General features: G+C 41.8%; 1 protein-coding gene and 1 long non-coding RNA gene across 3 annotated transcripts in view; one reads left to right on the plus strand and one right to left on the minus strand.

The window, feature by feature from the left end:
• Window positions 1-24,084, minus strand: part of LOC144680686 (uncharacterized) — a 462,270-nt gene that overhangs the window by 130,535 nt on the left and 307,651 nt on the right. The window lies entirely within an intron of this gene.
• lrrc1 (leucine rich repeat containing 1) overlaps window positions 1-24,084 on the plus strand; it is a 155,517-nt gene that overhangs the window by 60,603 nt on the left and 70,830 nt on the right. For both annotated transcript variants that reach the window (XM_078541931.1, XM_078541932.1), the window contains exons 3-4: window positions 5,938-6,016; window positions 11,198-11,287. In XM_078541931.1, the coding sequence (XP_078398057.1) occupies window positions 5,938-6,016; window positions 11,198-11,287 (169 nt within the window). The remainder of the gene's footprint in view (window positions 1-5,937; window positions 6,017-11,197; window positions 11,288-24,084) is intronic.

Genomic DNA, 24,084 nt, shown 5'->3' on the forward strand with positions numbered 1-24,084 from the left:
ATGGAATTTCAGTTGAAATCCACGTGGGGTAAGTCGGAGACGGAGACAGTCACTGAGAAAGGAAATATGGCTGTGAAAGCGGGTTTTAGTAAACACCTTGTCAAACACCAGGAGAGAAATGGAAAGCAATGAAGGTGAACAAGGCAGAAGAGAGATACGGAAATCCTGTCGGAGAGCAGAGCAGTATTTCTTCAAGGTAGGCATTTCTTGAAGAGGAGTGGCAGTCAATTAAACACAGAGATAAAACCAAAAAACTGCGGATGCTGGAAATCCAAAACAAAAACAGAATTACTTGGAAAAACTCAGCAGGTCTTTCCCCCTTTCTGTTTCTTCCCCCTCCCTTTTGTTTTTTCCAATAATTTATATAGATTTTTCTTTTCCCACCTATTTCCATTATTTTTAAATCTATACCTTTAATGCACTGTTAGTCTTTCCACCCCATCCCCACTAGAGCTGTACCTTGAGTGTCCTGCCATCCATTCTTAATTAGCACATTCGTTTAGATAATATCACCACCTTCAACACCACTTTGTTCCTTTGTCTGTGACATCTTTTGATTATCTGCTCCTATCACTGCTTGCTTGTCCCTACAACCAACACCCCCCCATCCCCAACTTTTCTCCCCCCCACCCCCCCACCTTAAACCAGCTTATATTTCACCCCTCTCCTAATATTACTCAGTTCTGTTGAAGGGTCATGAGGCCTCGAAACGTCAACTCTTTTCTTCTCCGCCGATGCTGCCAGACCTGCTGAGTTTTTCCAGGTAATTCTGTTTTTGTTTTATACACTTTTACATGCCTGTTGTAGTCTGGAGCTATGGGCAGTGATGGCAGAGGCTCCAGTTTCTTTCCATCACATGGCTGACCAGGAATCTCTCCCACTCTTACCGTCTGCCATTGACGTGTGTTGGAAGGATTCACAAATTGAATCTCAGCCTGTTTGCCTGTGTTATTAATGCACGCCATCAAGTCCTGGAGTGGGACTTGAAATCAGAGTTTCTGGCTCAGAGGTAGGGATGCTACCCACTGTGCCACAAGGCTGTGAAGGTTCAGTACCCTGATCGATAATCTGTTGTTTGTAACTTGAATTGGAATGAGTGTATTTCCTTTGTGTTGTAGTGCCAGTTAACAGCCTATAATTTTTCACTGATATAACTCCACTTTACCCATCTTTTCACTTTCTTCTGCAGTCCACTTTCTTCTTCATACTCACTTGAGAATTCTCATTGATTTATATATTTGCTGTCATTGCTGTTTGCTTAGTAATTTGCCCAATGGGATCTCACCGGTACCTTATACAGAAACGGTGTGGCCACTTTTTTTTCAGCTTTCTTTTATCCAATCATGGAATGAATGGGCACAGCATTGAAGAAAGCCATTTGGCCCATTGGGTTTCTGCCAGCTGTCTTCAAGAGCAACACAGCTGACCCCACTCCCTAGACTTTTCTCCAAAGCCCTGCAAGTTTTTTTTTCTCTTCAGATAATTATCCAGTTCCCCTTTTGAAAGCCACAATTGAACCTGCCTGCTCCTCACCCTCAGGCAGTGCAGTCCGATCATTTTCTGGTCAAAGGAGTTTCCCTCATATTGCCTCTGGCTCTTTTACCAGTCACGTAAAATCTGTGTCCTCTGATTCTTGACTCCTGTGTCAACAGGAACTCTGTCCAGACCGCTCATGATTTTGTACAACTCTGTGAAATCTCTTTTCAAACCTCTAGTCTCAAGGGAGAAGAGCCCCAGCTTCGCCAATCTATCCACATAACTGTAGTGTCTCACCCTGGAATTGCTCTCTCAAATCTTTTCTGCACCCTTTCTAATGCATTCACACTCTTACTAAAGTGTAGTGCCCACAATTGGAGATAGTATGCCAGTTGAGCTCGAACCAGTGTTTTATACAGAACTATCATAACTTCTGCACTTTTGTACTGCTATTTATAAAGCCCTGGATCCTGTATTCTTTAACCCAGCCTGCCCTGCCACCTTCACAGATTTGTGCACGTGAACCCCCGGGCACCTCTGCTCTTGCACCCCCTTTAGAATTGTATCTTTATTTGATATTGTCTTTCCTCATTCTTGCTCCGAAATGTATCACTTCACCCTTCACGGCATTAAATGTCATCTGCCCTGTGTCTGCCCATTCTTCCAGCCTGTCTATGTGCTCTTGAAGTCTACCACTATCCTCCTCACAGTTCACGGTTCCTTCCAAGTTTTGTTTCATCTATAAACTTTGAAATTGTGCCCTGCACACGCAAATCTATGTCATAAATAAACATTGGGATAAGCAGTGGATCTAATACTGATCCCAGAGGAACCCCACGGTATGCCTTCCTCCAGTCTGAAAAAACAACTGTTTACCACTACTCTGTTTCCTGTCACTCAGCCAACTTCATATCCACATTCAAAACAAAAATAAAAATAGCTGGAAAAACTCTGGTCTGACAGCATCTGTGGAGAGGAAGACAGAGTTAACGTTTTGAGTCTGTGTGACTCTTCATCAGAACTAAAGAAAAATAGAAATGAGGTGAAATATAAGCTGTTTAAGGGGGGGGGGTGGGACAGATAGAGCTGGATAGAGGGCCAGTGATAGGTGGAGGCAAAGAAGAGATTGCCAAAGATGTCATAAACAAAAGGACAAAGGGTTGTTGACAGTGGTGATATTAGCTAAAGGATGTGCTAATGGTGACATTAAGGGTAGAAAGCAGGACGAACAAGTGACAGATGGCCCTAGTGGGGGTGGGGTGGGGGGAAGGGATCGAAATAGGCAGAAAGGTGGAGATAAAACAATGAATGGAAATAAATTTAAGAATAATAATAGAAATAGGTGGGGGAAAGATATATATTTAAAATATATATAAAATATCCACATATCCATTCATATCCACATTGTCACTGTGCCTGTTATTGCATAGGGACAATTGTGCTTTAATTCCAAATGTTGAGTGAATTTTCTTAATTCATTTTCTGACTGATGATGATAAAGTACTTTGACCATGAAGAACTGGTCGAAGAGCCGCTCAGAGATGTCATAAAGAAATAGCTAGATATTTGAATTTGCCAATTTGAACCTTCATTTATTGAAATATCTTTTCAGTATTAATGTTCACAGTCCTCTTGTAGTTTTAGTATTTCTACACATGTTAACCAAAGTATAAGATTTGAAATGTAAGAGGTTTGGAATATTTTAAATTGTAATTGTTTCAAGATGACTGAATTGCAGAATATTTTTCCCGAGAAATGCTGCTGCAGGACTCAACTACATTTTCCCTTGGATAAATACTGTGGATCCATGAAATCTGAAATAAAAACAGAAAATGCTAGAAAAACGCAGCAGTCTGGCAGCATCTGTGGAGAGAGAAACAGAGTTGACGTTTCACATCATTGTAACTCCTCTTCAGAGCGAAGAGAAGTAGAAATGTGTTGGATTTTATGTTTAAGAGGGGGTGGAGCAGGTGGGGCAAAATAGAAGGTCAGCGATAGGTGGGAGCTAAGGAGCGATTTGACAAATATGTAATGGATACAGGACAAAGGCAGTGTTAATGGTAGTGTTAAAGACTAAAGAAATTGCTGATAGTGGCATAAAGGTAAGATAGCATAATGTGTTAACAGCAGAACAAGGGACAGGCACTCTGTGAAAGCAAAACATAAAAACAAGTGACGGATGGCCCTGTGTTTTGGGGGTGGGGTCCTGTTGGGGGAGAAAGAATTAAAAAAAGGAATAAATACATTTTTTTAAAAATTGGATTAAAATAGGGGTAAAGGTGGAGGAGAGAGTTCATAGTCTGAAATTGTTGAACTCATTGTTAAGTTCGGAAGGTTGTAAAGTACCTAATCGGAAGATGAGATGCTGTTCCTCTAGTTTGCGTTGAGCTTCAGTGGAACATTGCAGCAGGCCAAGGATGGACATGTAGGCATGAGAGCAGGATGGTGTGTTGAACTGGAAGGCCTGGGTCATGCTTGTGGACAGACCGAAAGTGTTTTGCAAAATAGTCACCTAGTCTGCGTTTGGTCTTTCCAATGTCATGGAGACTGCATTGGGAACAGCGAATGCAGTAGACCAAATTGAAGGAGGCGCAAGCGAAGCACTGCTTCACCTGAAAGGAGTGTTTGGGGCCTTGGATGGTGAGGAGGTAAAGAGGCAGGTGTTGCACCTTCTGCGATTGCGTGGGAAGGGGATGAGGAGATGGAGGTGATGGAGGAGTGGACCAACGTGTCACGGAGGGAACGATCCCTATGGAATGCTGACAGGGTGGGTTGGTGAGGGGAAGCTGTGTTTGGTGGTGACATCATGGTGGAAATGGCGGAGGATGAATCTTTGAATACAGAGACTGGTGGGATGAAAAGTGAGGACAAGAGGGAGCCTATCATGGTTCTGGGAAGGAAAGGAAGGCTTGAGGGCAGAGGTGCGGGAGATGGGTCGGACACAGTTGAGGGCCCTGTCAAGCACAGTGGGTGGGAAACCTCAGCTAAGGAAGAAGGAAGACATGTCAGAAGTGCCATTTTGGAAAGTGGCATCATTGGAACAGATGCGACGGAGGTGAAGGAACTGAGAGAATGGGCTGGAGTCCTTACAGGGAGCAGGGTGTGAGGAGCTGTAGTCAAGGTAACTGTGTGAGTTGGTGGGCTTGTAATGAATATTGGTGGGCAGTCTATCACCAGAAATGGAGACATGGAGGTCAAGGAAGGGAAGGGAAGTGTCGGAGACAGACTCGAAACATTAACTCTGTTTCTCTCTTGACAGATGCTGCCAGACTTGCTGAGTTTTTCCAGCATTTTCTGTTTTTATTTCTTTTTTCCTTGGTTTGGGTTACAGGAAAGAAGGGGGTTTAGTGTTCCGGTTGTTTGGGGTTGGGAAGAAATAATGGTATATTGACTGAAAGGTTATCATTGTCAAGCCATTATAAATCTGTTTTTGCACCTTTCAAGTGGAGCATTTCCGTAGACAAATGTTTTCATTCATAAGCCTGTATATCAAATCTTTAGTATGTAAACTAATTTATTTAACACTATAGCTCAGTTTACAGTTTGACTTCAACCTTTTTACCAGTTTTCTTTTTCTCCCCTGTCTTGGCTCCCCTCCTCACCAGCCTGCACAGTGAATGTCAATAGGACCATGTAGTCAAAACTCAGGCACCTTCTGTCCTTGCTCAAAGGTTAAGCAAACCTACATGCAACAGTGGTAGCTGAAAAGTGATTGGGAGGAGGAACGCTGGATTATTTTCACCTTTTCTGGTCTGGGGTTTTTGAGGCTAATTTAAGTAGCCTTACTGTTATGCTGACTAAGATCAACTAACCAAGCAGAGACCAGGGTTGAACTTAAGGTCTTAACTGGTGAGTGTGATTTGCTTACCAATAGATAAATTAGCTGAGCTAATTTAGAATCGGAGAATTAGGGTGTTTTGTTTGCAAGTCTCGCACGCGGAGGGAGCCACATTACATTGTCTACTTGCTGTTTATCTTAATTAATCTTCGCGTTTATACAATACGAGGTGCTGATTCCCCAGCCTCTGACTGTTGGTCAGAGTTCTAACAAGAAAAAGTGCTGTAAGCACAGTTAAGTCATTTTGGTGAGGAGAAGTTGAACAACAGCTGCCTCAGGTTGCGAGTCAGTCCATTTACTCTGTTTGCGCGGACCATAACGTGCTGCTGATAGTCAGCTTCCATTGGCTAATACCACCACCTCTAGGTTGTCGTGTTCCTATCATCAAGCTTCAAACACAAGTATGATTGTGTTGTATCACATGTTTGGTACAGAAGGCCTGTATCAGACGTGCACTATGACTGGAGTTAAATATTACACAGTATTGGATAAATGGTACTTTTGGTGCACTTTGAAGTCATGCAAGAAAGGCTGCCAATGCTTTGACCATTTGTTTGGAAGGATAACAATTACACAGAATGCATTTACCAAGCATGTAACTAATTTAACCTTTCTTGTTGCAGATATTATGGAAATTCCAGAGAGCATCTCATTTTGCAAATCATTACAAGTAGCAGATTTTAGTGGCAACCCCTTGACCAGGTAATAAGAACCATGTTGCAGTAGCAAGCTTGCCTTATTATAACATTCAGTGCCATTGTTTTAGTCTGAGCTGTTTGTTTGCAGCATAACTAAGAATATAACTTGTAGGCATTATTAGTATTTTTGTAATTGAAGCAAATTTATGCAAAATGTTATGAAATGGGCGAGTAAACCTTTGAGGTGCTCACTTTCTGAAACATAATTTACAAATCAGATTATTTATCAGTCGAATAGTCTGGTTAAAACTATGATTATTGAAGGGAATGTGGGGCTCTGCAGTTTAACATCTCTTGTAGCTTTGTTATAGAACTGAAATTTTTTAATAATGGATTCCCCTCCAATATCATTTGCCTTTTGGATTCCCCAGGGATGTATTGTAGAGAATATTTTGGATACATGAGGCAACTGTAGTATTGTTAATAGGTGTATTCATTTTACGGATTTTCTTCAAAACTCAGGTGGGTAACCATTACATTTTTTTAAAAGATCTTCAACCATCCCAGACTCTGATTTATTTTGTGTATGCGTGCACCTGCATGGGCATGTGCACGCACGTGGTCAGTCACGTATTTCCTGACTGGGCAGACAAACTTTGGAAGTCCGTATTGTCAGAAGGTTCACAAAGGAACAACAAGGATATATCTAGGACTAGGGCCCGCATCTTATGAGCAGAGACTTGTTGCGGAACTGAACTTGTTTAGTAGGGAGAAAAATGCATGAGGATGTGATACCGCGACCAATTTCTCTGGGGAATATATGAATAGAATCATAGAACCTTGTAGCCTATGAGCAGGCCATTCATTCAGCCCATTTTTCCCATGCTTGTTTTTCGAAAGAGCGGTTGTGCTTTGTCCCACATCCCTGATTTTTGCCCGTGACCCTCTGAAGTTCCTTATCCTCAAGCTCCTGCCCAATTCTCTCCTTAAAATTTATTAATGGAATCAGCTTCCACCATCTTTTTTTAAGTAGAGGGTTGCAGACCCCAACCACCTTGAATGATAAAAATCCACCCCCCCACTTGCCAGACACACACACACACACACACACATCTTTTGTCAACGGTTTTAAGTCTATGAACTCTGGTTATTGACCCACTCGCCAGAAGGAATCATTTTTCTCTATCGACTATCAAAACCCCTCATCTTGAAAATCTCCATTTGGTCACCTCTTAACCTCTTTTCTAAGGAGAGTAGTCTTAACTTTTCCAACCTGTCCTTATAACTCAGTCCCTCATCCCTGGTAACCTCCTGATACTTCTCTACCCTCTCTACCCTTTCTAATACCTTTACATCATTATTGAAGTGTGGTGAGCAGAATTGTCTACCATATTCCAGCTGAGGCCCAGTCAGTGATTTATAAAATTCTAGCATGACCACTTTGCTTTTGTATCAATGTGTAAACCCAAGCAACCACCACCTTATCAGCTTCCCGGCATCTTTAAGGATTTGTGTCTTTGGACACCAAGGTCTGCTGCTCATTTACATTTTCAAAAATTGTGCTGTTTATAGTATAAACGCCAGCAGCTAGAAGTTCCCCTCCAAGCCATCCACCACCTTGACTTGGAAATATATTGCCGTTCCTTCACGGTCACTGGGTCTAAATCCTTGACCTCCCTCCCCAATAGCACTCTGGGTGTACCTACACCACATGGACTGCAGTGGTTCAAGAAGGCAGCTCACCGCCACCTTGAGGGCTATTAGGGATGGGTAATAATACTGGCCTAGACAAAAACGCCCACATCCTATGAATGAATAAAAAAAAATACTGTTTTTCCATATCCCCCCCCCAAAGCGTACCACTTCACACTTCCCTGCATTTAACTTCATCTGTTATGTTTCTGTGCATTGCATCATCCTGTCTATGGCCTCCCTGAAGCCTATAACTATCCTCATCTATACACACTACTTTGCCAAATTTTGTATCATCTGCAAACTTTATAATGTTGGTCCCTACACCTAAGTGTTGGTAGTTTATAAGAATTGAAAGAATTAATTTGCCTAAGCCTGCCTCTTGGGGAATCCCACCGCAAGACACTTTCTCCTCTGAAAAACATTTATCCACCAACATCCTTTGCTTCCTGTCACTGAACCAATTTTGTATCCAAACTGCTGCTTTCCCCTTTATTCCATGGGCTTTCATCTTCTTAATTAGCTCCCTATGTGGTACTCTGTTGAATGTCTCACAAAAGTCCATATATGCATTCACTGCACTAACTGGATCGACCTTCTCTGTTGCCTCATCAAAGAATTCACTAAGTTAATTGGATGTGATTTCCCTTTAACAAATCTATACGGCCTGTCCTTGTTTAATTCATGCTTTTCCAAATGAAAGTTTGCTGCTGATAATAGTTGCCAATAGCTTCCTTACCACTGAAGTTAGGCTAACTGGTCCGTGGTTTCCTGGTTTATCTCTCTATTGCTATTTAACAACTTGTTGTCTGCTGGAATATTTCCGTTTGGATCCTTAATAGGCCAAACTTTTTCACTTGCCAATTGCTTGTACTTTACATATTTATGAAGTGTTTTGGGGTTCAATTTAACATTGCCTGCTAATCTTGTCTCTTTAACTTCTCTTTGCCTCCCATATTCAGCTTTTGAATTGCATTTCATCTGGCTTACTAATATCATTTAGGGAAGAAAATTTGCCACCTTTATCCATTCTGGCATTTATGTGACTCCAGGCCCACAGCAATGTGGTTGACTGTAAACTGCCCACTGAAATGGCCGAACAAGACACACTTGATTCAACCATCACCACCTTCTCAAGGGCAATTTGGAATGAGTTATACAAGAACACAAGAAATAGGAGCAGGAGTAGATCACATGGCCCATCGAGCCTGCTCCGCCAATGAGTACGATCATGGCTGATCTTGGGTTTCCATTCCACTCCCCCGACCCCCCCATATCCCTTGATTCCCTGGGAGAACAAAAATCTCTCTATCCCAGCCTTAAATATATTCAACGATGGAGCATCCACAACCCTCTGTGGTAGAGAATTCCAAAGATTCCCTATCCTTTAAGTGAAGTAATCTCTCCTCATCTCCGTCCTAAATGATCGGCTCCTTATCCTGAGGCTGTGCCCCTAACACAGTCGAAACAATCTCTCAGCGTCCACCTTATCAAGCCCCTTCAAAATCTTGTATGTTTCAATAAGAATGCCTCTCATTCTTCTAAACTTGAGAATTTAAGCCTAATTACCCAGCGTCCCATCATAGGACAACCCCCTCATCCCAGGGTCCAATTTAGTGAACCTTCACTGTACTGCCTCCAATTTGAGCATTAGAAGTTCCTTAATTGTGGAGACCAAAACTGCACTCAGTATTCCAGATGTGGTCTCACCAAAACCTAGTATAAATCTAGCAAGACTTCTTTTATTCTTGTACTCCAATCCCCTTGCAATAAAGGCCAACATGCCATTTGCCTTCCTAACATCCCATGAATGACTGAAAAGATATCTCATACTATAACATACTCCACTTGCCCTGCTTCATTTCTCAAAACCAGATCCAACACTTTGTTAATACAAAATCAAAATGCAGCAGATGCCAGAAATATGCAATATAAGTAGAAAATGCTGGAAATACGCAGGTCAGGCAGCATCTGTGGGGAGCAAAATAGAGTTAATGTTTCAGGTTGATGACTTTTCATCAAAGCTGAATACTTGAGTTCAGGCGAAGGGCCATCAACCTGAAACATTAACTCTGTTCCTCTCTTCACAGATGCTGCCTGACCTGAGTATTTCCAACATTTCCTGTTTTTATTCCAACACCTATGCTGGAGTTATGTTGATAGGGGAAGTTTTCTAGTGCACATCAGAAATTCCCCTCCTTTGCACAAAGTTTTTTCCAGTCTATATTCGATAATTAATGTCTCATGACTACTATATTTTTGTTACATACTTCTGAAATTTGCTAACAGATTTGTTCATCTACCTCCTCATAACTGTATCAAGCTCCAGAAAAAAGACTCCACAATATCACTGCACCCACAGTCTTCCTGAAATCAAGCCAAATGGAATCAGTTCTGGGACAATGAGTATGCCTTTTCTATTTAGAACTGTAACAGCATCCTTTATCAATACCACCATGCTCCCTCTCGTTTTCCTTCTCTTATCATTACTGAGTGCTTGATAATCAGGAATATTAATCCAATCCTTGTCTGGTTTGAGCCATGCCTCTGTTAATGAGTAGTGAAATCAGCCTTTGAAATCCTTGTGCAAGCTCCTTTTTCATGCCTCGCAAAATGGGAAGATTTTTAGCCTCTGATAGTGAAATGGGCAGTTCAATGGAATAGGCAGATTAGCCCCATACCCGCAATGTTCTGTGGTGTAGCTCCATTAGGTTTCTCATCTCTTTACAGAAATGGAGTACTCATAATGTCTGATTCAAGCTACTTAGCAATTTAATTAAATACAACATTAAACTATTGAAAGAAGTAAAATATTTTGCATAAAATAAATAACCAATAGGTACAATGCTATTACTTAATCTGTACACATAGTAAAACATATATTTTCTGGAGAAATTGCATCGCATGTTGTACTGAAGTATGTTCATGTCTTAGTAAGATATTGATGGGATTTTGGCCTTTGAATGTTTTTAAGTTTTCTGAGATGAGCACTATCATTTTGTGATGATTTGGTATGTGCTATCTTCTGATGAAGCCAAATAAATTGAACGGAATGATTTTGCTTCCATGTGCTGTCAGAGGAAAGGCAGTAGAGGGTGGGGCTATTTGAACCACCCAGTGTAATTCAGTGCCCGTTTAAAGTCATACATTGTGCCCTTACTTTTTATAGTATTTTACTTTATATTTTTTAATCCTTTAATTAGGAAAAATTACACTAGCCTCAAACGGTGACGCATACGATTTTCTCTGCAGTAGCCTGAGGAGCTGAGAAATGTAAAACTGAGGTATTATGCTGGCTTCCAGCAGCGGGAGCATGTACTGATAGCGTGACAGGCTTCCATTACAATGTGGGCAATTATATTTATAATAGAATATGTTAACCCAAGTGCTGACAAATGTGACACCAGGAAGTACAGTTTTGCAGATGGGATGTGTGTGCAGATTTAAGTCTTTTAATACATTATGTACATTGTACATTGAGGCTCTGCACTCAAATCTACTGGTAGGTGATATGTACAGAACATTATAGTGACTCTTGATGATCTGTCTGCAGGTTGCCTGAAAGTTTTCCTGAGTTGCGGAACTTGACATGCCTCTCCCTGAATGATATCTCACTACAGGCACTTCCTGAAAATATTGGAAAGTAAGTTTGACTGCTTTCACAGCGGAGCTTCTTGACTCTGAGATGCACAGCTTAAAAACAGGCAAATAATTTTGCAGCAATTTTGTTGCTTAGAAGTTTTATTGCTATAACTATATGCTGCCTCCATGCAATGCAAAATAACTAGGAGTAATTAACTGGCAGTTGTCATAAAACGCTAATATTTTTCGGCTTTTGAAAGAAAGGGCTGGGCAGATGACAGACCAAAAAGAAAATTTTCCCATGGAGACACGGCTGAGGCACTAAATGGGCATTTGCCCTCTGCCTCCTCTATAGAGGAGCATATTGCTAATGTCGCAAGAAAGGATGAGTGGATAGAAATATTACATGGGATTGAAATAGATAAAGAGGAGGTACTGTACTTAAATTGCAGGCAGTGCTCAAAGTAGCCAAGACACCTAGTCCAGATAGGATGCATCCTAGATTGCTGAGGGAAGTAAATGTAAAAATAATGGAGAGTTTGGCCACAATCTTTCAATTCTCGTTTGATACAGGAGTGGTGTCAGTGGACTGGAGAGTTGCAAATGGTACATGCCTGTTCAAAATGGCAGGGAGGGATAAACCTGGTAACCACAGGCCGGTCAGTCTAATGTGGGTGTCTGGGCAACTTCAAGACCATAACCCAGGCCAAATTTAGTTGTCACTGGAAAAATACAGGATATTAAATAACAGCCACCATGGATTTGTTACAAACAAATAGGTATCCAGCATACTTGAGTCCTTCATTTAATAGCAGAGAGTTGTTGAAGGTAGTGTATTTGATGTGCTATGGACTTTTAGAAGGTATTTATTTACTCGACGAATACTTAGGATAGGGGGGGATTATCTTACAAGGAAAGGATGGACAGGTTGGGCCTGTGTCCACTGGAGTTTAGACGATTGAGAGGTGATTTTATTGAAACATATAAGATCCTGAGGAGAGTTGACAAGGCGGATGCTGAAAGGATGTTTCCCCTTGTGGGAGAGTCTAGAACTAGGGCTCACAGTTTAAAAATAAGGGGTCTCCTATTTAAGAGGGAGACCAGGAGAAATATTTTCTGAGGGTTGTGAATCTTTAGAACTCTCTTCCCCAGAGAGTGGTCCATAAATATTTTTAAAGTAGGGGTAGATAGATTGTTGGCTAACAAAGGAGGTTATTGGGGGTAGGTGGAATGTGGAGTTAAGGTCACAATCAGATCAGCCATGATCTTTTTGAGTAATGGAGCAGGCTAGATGGCCTACTCCTGCTCCTAATTTGTATGTTTGTATATATTTGATAATGTGCCACATAATAGATTAAAGGAACGGTGTCAGTGTGAACGAGATTGTCTAAGAGACAGAAAGCAGGGACAGAAAGCGGGGAGTAATGTTGAATGGTTGTTTATCATTCTGGAAGGAAGTATTCAGTGGTGTCTTCCAATGGTCGGTATTTGGTCTGGTGCACCTTTCATTATTAGTGACCTGGACTTGAGTGTAAGGGGCCTATTTCAAAGTTCGCAGACGACGTAAAGCCTGAAAATATAGGGATCAGTGAAGGGGATAGTAGCAGACTTCAGGGGGACATAGGTAGACTGGTGACATGAGCGGATACATGGCTGATGAAATTTAATGCAGAAAGGTATGAAGCGATGTATTGTGGTAGGAAAAATGAGGAGAGGCAATATAAACTAAGTGGCAAAGTGGTTGCAGGAACAGAGACTTAGGGGTTCACGTACACAAATCTTTAAAACGGCAGGCCAAGTTGATGAGCTGTTAAAGTGCACGAGAATCTTGCTGTTGCAAATAGAGGCAGGTACTTGAAAAGCAAGGCGGTTATGGTAAACCTTTATAAATCACTGGTTAGACTTCAGCTACAGCATTGTTATCTAATTCTGGACACCACACTTTAGGAAGGATGTCAGAGGGTGCAGATCTAATTTACACTGTTCTCTATAGAGAAAAGGAGACTGAGGGGAGATGTAATTAAGATCTTCAAAGGAAATGAGGTACTTTGATAGATTAGACAGGGAGAAACTATTTCCACTGGCAGGAGGGTCAGTAACCAGAGAACACGGAGTTAAGTTAATTGGCAAAAACTCCAGGGGAAAAATGAGATTTCTTTTTACATAGGGAGTTGTTATGTTCTAGCATACACTGTCTGAAGTGGTGGGTGAAGTAAATTGAATATTAAGTTTCAAAAGGAATTTGATAAATTCTCAAAGGAGAAATTTGAGGGGCCACAGGGAAAGAACAGGTGATGGAGCTTGTTGGGTAGGTTTTTGAAAGAACTGGCACAGACATGATGGGCTGAATGGCCTCCTTCTGCATTGTATGATGCTATGACTTCTGTGGTAACTGACTAATTACAGTATATAGTCACTGAGGCAATTTGAATTTATTACTTGAGCCTACATTTAATATTCACCTGAGTATAGCAGACGTTAATCTCTACATTATTTTGTAGTACAGGATTTTAGAAGACATGCCAACTTGTTGATTCAGGTGGTGATGTGGATTAGTTTATGAGCATGTGACTTGTCTAATTGCTATCTCTCTAATTATTGCTTTTTCAGTGGTGTTGACATCCTTTCTGTGTTGGAATAATCACTGCCAGCAGGGTTGTGTGTAGATCAGTGTTGTTTTTAATGGTGACTATTGCTTGGCAAATTGAAAATAAGGGAAATCTATTGAAGTGTTGTAAGAATCGGTTGAGTCATCCTATTGATAGACTGGTGGACTGTTTTGCATGTGGTCACATCGTATTTTCAAGTGTATGGTTTTAACTTTTTAGGCAAAATAACTGGTGACTCCTAGATACCCCAGCGAAATAAATAGCCTTTTCTAGATTCTTGTGGCTCTCAAAAAGCACTGCTGCTGTATGGTTTCCATTTATCAGAGTATATCTAGCTTCAGGGTACATTGATGCTTCATGCAAGCTCACCAGGGTCATTTGGCAATGCTATCCTGTGTGAACAAAACAGGAAAATGAGCCGACTCTAAGAACAAGATTTTAAACATCCAAAGATATGCACAAACATGCAAGCTGCAACATTTCACTTACAATACTATTTGAATATGTTTGTGAAAATAACCAGATTAAGTCTGTTTTCCTGCACTGTGACCAGAATCTGTTGGTACTTTGTTAATTAACTTCTTGAGTCTTCGAAGCCACTATTGTGTAATTGTCCTTCATATGGAACAAGGAAGACGGTGTGAAACCAGCTTTTTTTTATGTATTGATCATTTTCCATGTCGTGACTTGTATACCACACCCTCGTGCTTGCCAGTGCCAAGTCAAAGTCTAATGAACTAATAGTTATCTTCAGAGAAATTAAATTGGCAGATTGCTGGAGTTGTGGGTGAGCACAATGACCTTTCACCTCTCTCTGCTGATGGTAAGGATCTGGTTTGTAATGAGTTTGGGGCAGTGCTGATCTGGTTTTGACTGAGTCTCAGCAAATGATTGCTCCTAAGTGAAGCAAAATGAGAAACCTCAATAAAACAACAGGATAGATGATGTGGTGGATGTAAAAAAAAACCACTCGTACAGCAAGGAGGGCCCTTCTGAAGGTGCCATTAAGGCAGATTGTTAAGGTAGAATAGAAGGAACTTTAAGGTGTATTCACTCTTACGAGTGGATATGCCAATGCTGGGTGCCCGAAATGGGATTTGGTCATGGGTTAGAGTAGTTTCAATAACTCCCGAAGACTGCCAGTATTTTTTTAATTCATTCACGGGATGTGGGCTTCGCTGGCTGGGCCAGCATTTATTGCCCACCCCTAGTTGCCCTTGGGAAGGTGGTGGTGAGCTGCCTTCTTGAACCGCTGCAGTCCATGTGGTGTAGGTACATCCACAGTGCTGTTAGAAAGGGAGTTCCAGGATTTTGACCCAGCGACAGTAAAGGAACGACAATGTATTTCCAGCAGGATGGTGAGTGACTCGGACGGGAACTTCCAGGTGTGGTGTTCCCGTCTATCTGCTGCCCTTGTCCTTCTAGATGGTAGTGGTCGTGGGTTTGGAAGATGCCGCCTAAGGATCCTTGGCGAATTCCTGCAGTGCGTCTTGTAGATGGCACACACTGCTGCTACTGTGCGTCGGTGGTGGAGGGAGTGAATGTTTGTGGATGTGGTGCCAACCAAGCGGACTGCTTTGTCCTGGACGGTGTCCAACTTCTTCAGTGTTGCAGGAGCTGCATTCATCCAGGCAAGAGGGGAGTATTCCATTACACTCCTGACTTGTGCCTTGTAGATGGTAGACAGTTGTTGGGGAGTTAGGAAGCAAGTTACTTGTTGCATGATTCCTAGCCTCTGACCTGCTGTTGTAGCCACAGTATTTATATGGCTAGTCCAGTTCAGTTTCTGGTCAATGGTAAACCCCAGGATGTTGATAGTGTGGGATTCAGTGATGGTAATAATATTGAGCATCAAGGGGCGTTGGTTGGATCCTCTCTCGTTGGAGATGGTCATTGCCTGACACTTGTGTGGCACAAATGTTACTTGCCACTTGTCAGCCCAAGCCTGGATATTGTCCAGCTCTTGCTGCATTTGGACATGGACTGCTTCAGTATCTGAGGAGTTGCAAATGGTGCTGAACATTGTGCAATCATCAGTTAACATCCCCACTTCTGATCTTACGATGGAAAGAAGGTCATTGATGAAGCAGCTGAAGATGGTTGGGCTGAGGACACTACCATGAGGAACTCCTGCGGTGATGTCCTGGAGCTGAGATGACTAACCTCCAACAACCATCTTCCTTTTGTGCAAGTTATGACTCCAACCAGTGGAGAGCTTTCCCCCTGATTCCCATTGACTCCAGTTTTGCTAGGGCTCCTTGATGCCACACTCGGTCAAATGCTGCCTTGATGTCAAGGGCAGTCACTCTCACCTCACCTCGGGAGTTCTTTTGTCCATGCTTGAACCAAGGCTGTAACGAGGTCCGGAGCTGAGTGGCCCTGGCGGAACCCAAACTGGGCATCTGTGAGCAGGCTATTGCTAAGCAAGTGCCGCTTGATAGCACTGTTGATGACCCCTTCCGTTATTTTACTGATGATGGAGAGTAGACTGATGGGGTGGTAATTGGCCGGGTTGGATTTGCCCTGCTTTTTGTATACAGGACATACTTGGGCAATTTTCCACGTAGCTGGGTAGAGGCCAGTGTTGTAGCCGTGCTGGAAGAGCTTGGCTAGGGGCGTGGCAAGTTCTGGAGCACAAGCCTTCAGCACTACTGTCGGAATGTTGTCATAGCCTTTGTAGTATCCAGTGCCTTCAGCCATTTCTTGATATCACATGGAGTGAATCGAATTGGCTGAAGACTGGCATCTGTGATGCTGGGGACCTCCGGAGAGCCAAGATTGCAGGACTTTTGATGACAGGTCATTGACCTGAAACATTAACACTCTTCTCCCTCCACAGATGCTGCCTGACTTGCTGAGTATTTCCAGCATTATCTGTTATTAGATTTCCAGCAGTATTTTGCTTTTACTAAGGTATGCATTTTGCACTGTAGAAAGTCATTTGCTGTGGAAGAAGTCTGCCATTTCAACTGGACTGTATGTGTGTGTGTGTGTAAATATATTCAGTTAGGATACTATTTCATTTACAAACAAATTGCTTTGCCTTTTGAAAAAGACTGCTTGAATCCATCATTGATAGAATCATTGTTTTTACTTTAAGGTCTCAATTAAGTATAGACTTATTTGAAAAAAAATACATGTAATGTTTGTTGGATTCGAGCCCTTTTTAATTAAATGGCATGATTAAGTGCAACAGAAAAATGGCAAGTACTCGTCCAGAAGCTGCTGTCAGCCTAATTTTATATGGAGATCATTTTAACTTTTAAAAATGAACTTTGCACATCAAGCATTTATTGTGAAAGGTGCACATTAAATCTGTTTAACACAAAAACTCTGAAGTTCTGCTTTTCTGATTTGCTGTTAATTTAATGATGATGATTCATTTAATCACAGGCAGCAAGGATTCTGCCGAAATCAATTAATACATTGTTTTTTTCAAAATGTACAAATCTGCAGTGCAAATATCACACAACAAGCCTATCATATCACCTTTTGAGTTCGCTGGACTATTTTCAGTGACCACGTTTAGTTTCTGATCTAGCCAAGTACATAGGTGTACAAATAACAACATCAAAACTATATACTGCTGTAGAAAGAAAAACACGGTTTACCAAAAAAAAGCAGCCATTGTATATTACAAATGTCTTTGAGAAGCTTGCACTGCTCAGGTCTGCCTGCCAGTCTGGAGCCCTATTGTATGACCTTGGCCTTCTTTGAGCTTTTAACCCAATAGTGCATTTCCAGAGTACCTCAGTGTCACATTGTGTATACCACAATGGTAACAGCTTGAAGTTATTCTGAAGGACTACAGCCCTCAAACTGGATCTTGTGTTTGCCTCCTTTTTTTCTCTCCCTCAGTTCTGTAATTTTTCTTATGCAGTTGGGCATAGCAAACACAAGATGAAACTCTGCCACATCACCAATCGGACAAATGTAATTTAAGATTTGCATTACATTGTGGACGATAGTAATAAGGAATAAGAAGTGTAACGTTTCATTGTTCCTGCAGCATAGGAAAAAACTTTAATTTTAGAAATTGTTTAAAGCTTCAATAAAGCAACAAATGCAGTTTCAATACCTCACAATTGTCCGCCATTATTTTTTTCAGCATATAACAGAAAATTAAACATAAATCTCTGTGCCATGAGCTCAAGTTTTGCGCCTAATTGGTTTTGGGGTTTGTATCACTATCTCTGACTTGGGAAAGTGGATGTTGGAAATCTGAAATAAAAACAGAAAATGCTAGACAAAACTCAGCAGGTCAGGCAGCATCTGTGGCGAGGGTAATGGAGTTGACATTTCACGGCTATGAAAGGTCATCGACCTGAAACGTTAACAGTTTCTCTCTTCACAGATGCTGCCTGACCTGTTGAGGATTTCCGGCATTTCCTCCTTTTATTTCTGATATCCAGCATCCAGAGTATTTTGCTTTTGAATTATATTTTCCACTACAGCCACAGATTCATTTTCAACCTATTATAATATTTTACAACTTGTATGTTCATGAGGCAAAATGGCTGAGTCATAACTTGATTCTCAGACTGTTATGAACTTGACAAAATCCGGTAGATTTGAAGTTTTATTTGTATCGTGTGCATTGGTACAAGAACAGCTCAGAGGCTGGGAATTCTGAGAGAAGTAACTCACCTCCTGACTCCCCAAAGCCTGTCCACTATTTATGAGGCACAAGTCAGGAGTGTGATGGAATACTCTCCACTTGCCTGGATGTGTGCAGCTCCAACAACACTCAAGAAGCTCGACACCATCCAGGACAAAGCAGCCAGCTTGATTTAGCACCCCATCCACCACCTTAAACATTCACTCCCTCTGCCACCGACGCACAGTGGCAGCAGTGTGTACAATCTACAAGATGCACTGTAGCAACACACCAAGGCTCCATCGACAGCACCTTCCAAACCACTATCATCTAGAAGGACAAGGGCAGCAGATAGATGGGAACACTACCACCTCCAAGTCACTCACCATCCTGACTTGGAAATATATAGCTGTCCCTTCACTGTTGCTGGGTCAAAACCCTGGATCTCCTTCCCCAACAGCAGTGTGTGTTCCTACACCACATGGACTGCAGCGGTTCAAAAAGGCAGCTCACCACCACCTTCTCAAAGGCAACTAGGGATGGGCAATAAACGCTGGCCCAGCCAGTGAAGCCCACATCCCGTGAATGAAAAAAACCTGTCATTAAACATGGGATTTAGGATGCAAAGTAAATGGATGACTGACAATTACTGTGTCAAACAAATCTAACATCCTAAATTTTAACAATTTATGAATGTCTGGAGAATGTAGAGGTTAAATTGCTGCCAAACAGCATTGTGCAAAAAAGCCTGATGTTTATATTTTAGAAAAAAAAAGTAACCCTTTAACAGGCTAGGAATCCTGCCAGGAGGTGAGTAACTCACCTCCTGACTCCCCAAAGCCTGTCGTCTATCTGCAAGGCACAGGTCTGAAGTGTGATGAAATACTCTCTACTTGCCTGGATGAGTGCAGTTCCCACAACACTCAAGGAGCTTGACAAGGTCCAGGACAAAGCAGCCTGCTTGATTGGCACCCAATCCACAAACCTTCACTCCCTCCGCCACCGACGCACAGTAGCAGCAGTGTGTACCATCTACAAGATGCATTACAGGAACTCACCAAGGCTACTTAGCACCTTCCAAACCCACGGCCACTACCACCTAGAAGGACAAGGGCAGCAGATAGATGGGAACACCATCGCCTGGAAGTTCCCCTACAAGTCACTCACTATTTTGATTTGGAAATATATCGCTGTTCCTTCACTGTTGCTGGGTCAAAGTCCTGGAACTCCCTTCCTAACAGCACTGTGGGTGTACCTACACCACATGGACTGCAGCGGTTCAAGAAGGCAGCTCACCACCATTTCCTCAAGGGCAACTAGGGATGGGCAATAAATGCTGGCTTAGCCAGCAATGCCCACATTCCGTGAATTAATAAAAATAAAATCACAAAGAAGTTATCTCTGGATGGACTAGATAACTTCTGCAGTGTTGGTATGTCTATGCAAAAGTCATGTCGAAAGTTGACCTGGTTGCACATGAATTGTCATGGTCAATCTTTATAAATCTTGGTTTCGATTGGCTGAGTAAGCTGCCTGGAATTGCTTTTTAGCCAATGTGTACCAATTTCTTTTGATGCTTTCCAGCTTGAAAATGGACTTTGGAACTAGGGGTATATAGGGAGATGTCCTAGCTCTTTTTAAAAACAACAGATTATGTTAGTTTTAATAAAAAACAAAGTTGGTATGGGGAAGGAACTCGGAGTGTCTAGGAATATTTTACTTCAAACATTTTTAATATTGTACCAATTTTAGGTTTAATAATAATTAAATATAATTCCCTAGTGTTATCGGTCCTGTTAAAGATAAAGCCGTCATTGGTGAAGTAACGGCACTTACTGCGACCTTGAAGAACGTTGCTCACAAAGATCTAGCAATCCCTCTGATGTGGATTTCACTTTTGCTGGCATTAATTTCTATTTGTGGAAGCTTTGGAGAGCCCATGTGTTCAGAAACAGTGATGCCATCAAGCAGGCTAAGCAACCAATCACAATGAAGAATTTTCACAGACCGCAAACCAAGTAAAAAGCATGGATTATCCTTAATTTTTTAGTCATCTGCGGACAGTGAAATAAAGATTGGGCATACGCTTGGGATCAAGGTAGAAGCTGAAATGATTTTAATTGATGGAACATTTTATTATAAGAGAGAAATGTGACATTCCACAATTATATAATTGGTTTTCTAGAGCCTGATAATTTGTTAAGCCGTAATTATGAACTCAGCATGCTGCTAAAATCCACTTACCCCTCATTCAACAAGGTGTAACCTTTTTTCGAAGGTTTTTACAGCGAGACTGATTGTGTAAAAAGCGGATGTTCACACCAAATCATGTGGTCTCTGAGATTTCCATGTCTGAAGACTGGAATATTACACCCTGTGGAGGGGCAGAGGTTTACTGGTAGCGACTTCTGGATTTCCGTGTTTAACTGTGCATGGGCAGGTGCCAGAAGCTGCTGTCAGTTTTGCAGTTGCAATGCAACGAATGCTGATAATTTTGCTGTCATGACAACCGCAAAATTCGGGCCAGAACCTCTGCTATGGATTCAGTAAGGGTAATAGGGCTGTGTGATGCTGCTGATTTGATGGGGACTTAGAATTTGAAAAGCATGTGCTATAACACAGGAAGCTTATAGGATGAGGAAAACATTTTTGGCTGATCTTAGTGCATCCTCTTCCCCCACCTTCTCTCATCCTCCCCACCTCCCTACTGCAGCATCTAGTTGTGTTTTTTTAAGTAATTCGAGGGTTTTCGATTCCACTGCTCTATTGTTGTGTCCGTTCCACATGCTGATCACTCGATGTATGAAGGACTATGTGACATCAATCCTATATTTTATTATGATTTTGTGAGTGTGAACTTGTTGGCCAGTGTGCTGCTATAACTAGTTTGCAGTAATTTTCTTTTTCCTCACTGAACATATGAAGATATTAAATGTTACACAGTTATAATAAACTTACCTGCAATGATTGTTCTTGTCCCTTCTGTTACGGGGACTGATTGGTAGTATCTGTTTTGACTTTGAGATGCCTATTTTATGATGTACAAGCTGTGTCGCCTCTTAACTCCCAAATATCTTTTAATTATTCAGTATGTTGAAGTCTTGGAATTGATATGTTAAATGTGGCAACTTGATCCTGCATTTTTACACTTCTGTTTTGTTCCTTTGTTGCGGATGCCTTTTTCTTTCCCTATTTAAGTCACCTAGCCTTAGGCAATGAACAGCACTAATTAGTAACTTAAAAGCACACAGGGGGAAAAAAGTTCATTGTGTGAAACAAAATAATGTAGGGTGTAATTAATAGATCATTGACTTGTATTCTGTCGAATCTGGGCTTGTTGAAAGGACCAAACAAAACAGTGGGAAACATCTGCGAGGTTTACTTTACTAATATTGCATGGTGTCAGTGCTCAACATAATCACAATCCTGTAATCTGCTTAAAATCCGATCCACGTCAACTAAATCCATAATTTTTCCTCTTAACTTTTTATGCTGTTCTATTCTGGTGTCTGTAGCCCTGTATTACATTGCCTAAGTGGCCATTTGTCTTGCAGGAACTACAGTGAGTGCCTTTTGGCTATTGTGTCCATTCCAATAGCTGAGTGCAGCACATGAATTAAAAGCGCAATTTTAAAATTTGTATTGGTAGATTCAATGGCTGTGCTCAACCAAGGTTGAATAGCTAAAACTTGATTTGATTCTGTTTTTCTTTATTCATTTATGGGCCTTCGCTGACTGTGCCAGCATTTATTGCCCATCCCTAGATGCCCTTGAGAAGGTGGTGATGAGCTGCTTTCTTGATGTAGATACACCCACAGTGCCTAGGTCGATGCTTTTCATGGTTTCATTCATTTGTAGCAGTTTGATACAACTGAGTGGCTTGCTAGCCATTTTAGGGGGCATTTAAGAGTTGCTGTAGGCCTGGAGTCACATGTAGGACAGAGTTCAGGACAGAGTTCCTTCTCTAAAGGATATTAGTGAACCAGATGGGTTTTTACAACTGACAATGGTTTCATGGTCATCATCAGACTTTTAATTCCAGATTTGTATTGAATTCAAATTCCCCCATCTGCCGAGCATTACCCTGGGTCTCTGGATCACTAGTCCAGTGACAATACCACTACACCATCGCCTATCCATTCCCCACATGTATTGCAGCATGAGTTACTGGAACATTAACAACGAGGGAACCTTGGCTTTGAGTTTGTTCCCACTTGGGGCACTCGTGCTCTCTTCCCTGCCCCTTGCTAGCTGATAACTAGTGCCTAGTGAAGGCTGTTTGAATGTCACCATCCCTGCTGAGATCAGCTAATTGATTGAAGACTGAGAATCAAACTCCACAACACACTAGGTAGTGCATCTGCTAACTGAGCAGTCAAAGATGTCAATGGGTGAACTTGTAAATTGAATATGTTGTTGTATTTCTGGATGTAGTGTTAACAGCTGAAAAAAGCTTCCCTTTGGGTAAACTCAGCAAAACGTCCTTGTACCAATCCATTTTGTGCACAGATGTGTTTACTATATTTAGAAGAGATACTGCAAAGGATTTATTGGGATTTTAAGCAGATTATAGGTTTTTGGTAATGTCAAACTCATTAAAATTCAGTTCACTCGTACTAAACCAACTTGTTCAAAGTGTGGTCATTGCAAAACAATCATTATAAAAGCCTGACTGTTAACTATTGGGGTAATTTAATACATTAACAACAGCTATAAAATTGAGAGTTACTGGGTAGTTGTTGGCCACTTTTGTTATCAAGGTGGACACTCACTGTAAGCATTCAACAGCAACTTGCATATATATAGCACCTTTAAGGCACTTTGCAGGAGATATAGAAACACGGAGAGGTTTAGGGAGGAAAGGGCCTTGGCAGCTGAAGATATGGTCACTAATGGTAGAGCGATTAACATAGGGGATGCTCAAGAGGCCAAAATTGAACATGCAGACAACTCAGGCAGCTGTAGGGGTGGAGGAGATTTTCTCAGGTAGTCCTTCAGGATCGAGGATGACTTGTTTCCACTCTGGTTCGATGGGTTCAGAGGTGGCTTGTAATTCCAATGCGTGATCTGCAGACTCTGCCAGATGTGGGGCAGGCGGTGCTTGAAGGGTTGGTTAAATGAGTTTTTCGGAGGCTTGTGTGCTCCCTCGACGCCTCAACTTTGCCTCTGTGTGTTCCCAACAAAGTCTTCCGATGAGTTCCGTACATTTCCAAGTGAACCTTCTCTATTTTGGTCTGTCACAGGCCAGGGACCCCCACAAGTTGGCAGAGATGTTTGACCCTGTCGTGGATGCTTTGAGGACTTCCCTAAAGCATTTCAGTTGTCCTCCTGGGAGTCTTTCGCTGCGATCCAAGTTCTGGATGGAGCAGTTGCTTTAGGAGTCTGGTGTCACTCATGCGAACAACATGTCCTGCCCAACGAAGCTGGTTTTTAATGATTAGCACCTCGCTGAGCATGTTGTTTTGGGAGAGAGTGTTGCTGTTGGACTGTCTTTCTTGCCCCCAGTTTTGGAGGATCTTCTTAAGACATTACTGGTGGTACTTCTCCAGTGCTCTGAGGTGTCTGCTGTATGTTGTCCAAGTCCCTGAAGCATATAGTAGCATGTGGATCACTGCTTCCCAGTAAACCATGGCCTTAGTTTTGGGTTTGTCC

Source organism: Cetorhinus maximus, chromosome 5, assembly GCF_964194155.1.
Source record: "Cetorhinus maximus chromosome 5, sCetMax3.hap1.1, whole genome shotgun sequence".
Classification (NCBI taxonomy): Eukaryota; Metazoa; Chordata; class Chondrichthyes; order Lamniformes; family Cetorhinidae; genus Cetorhinus; species Cetorhinus maximus.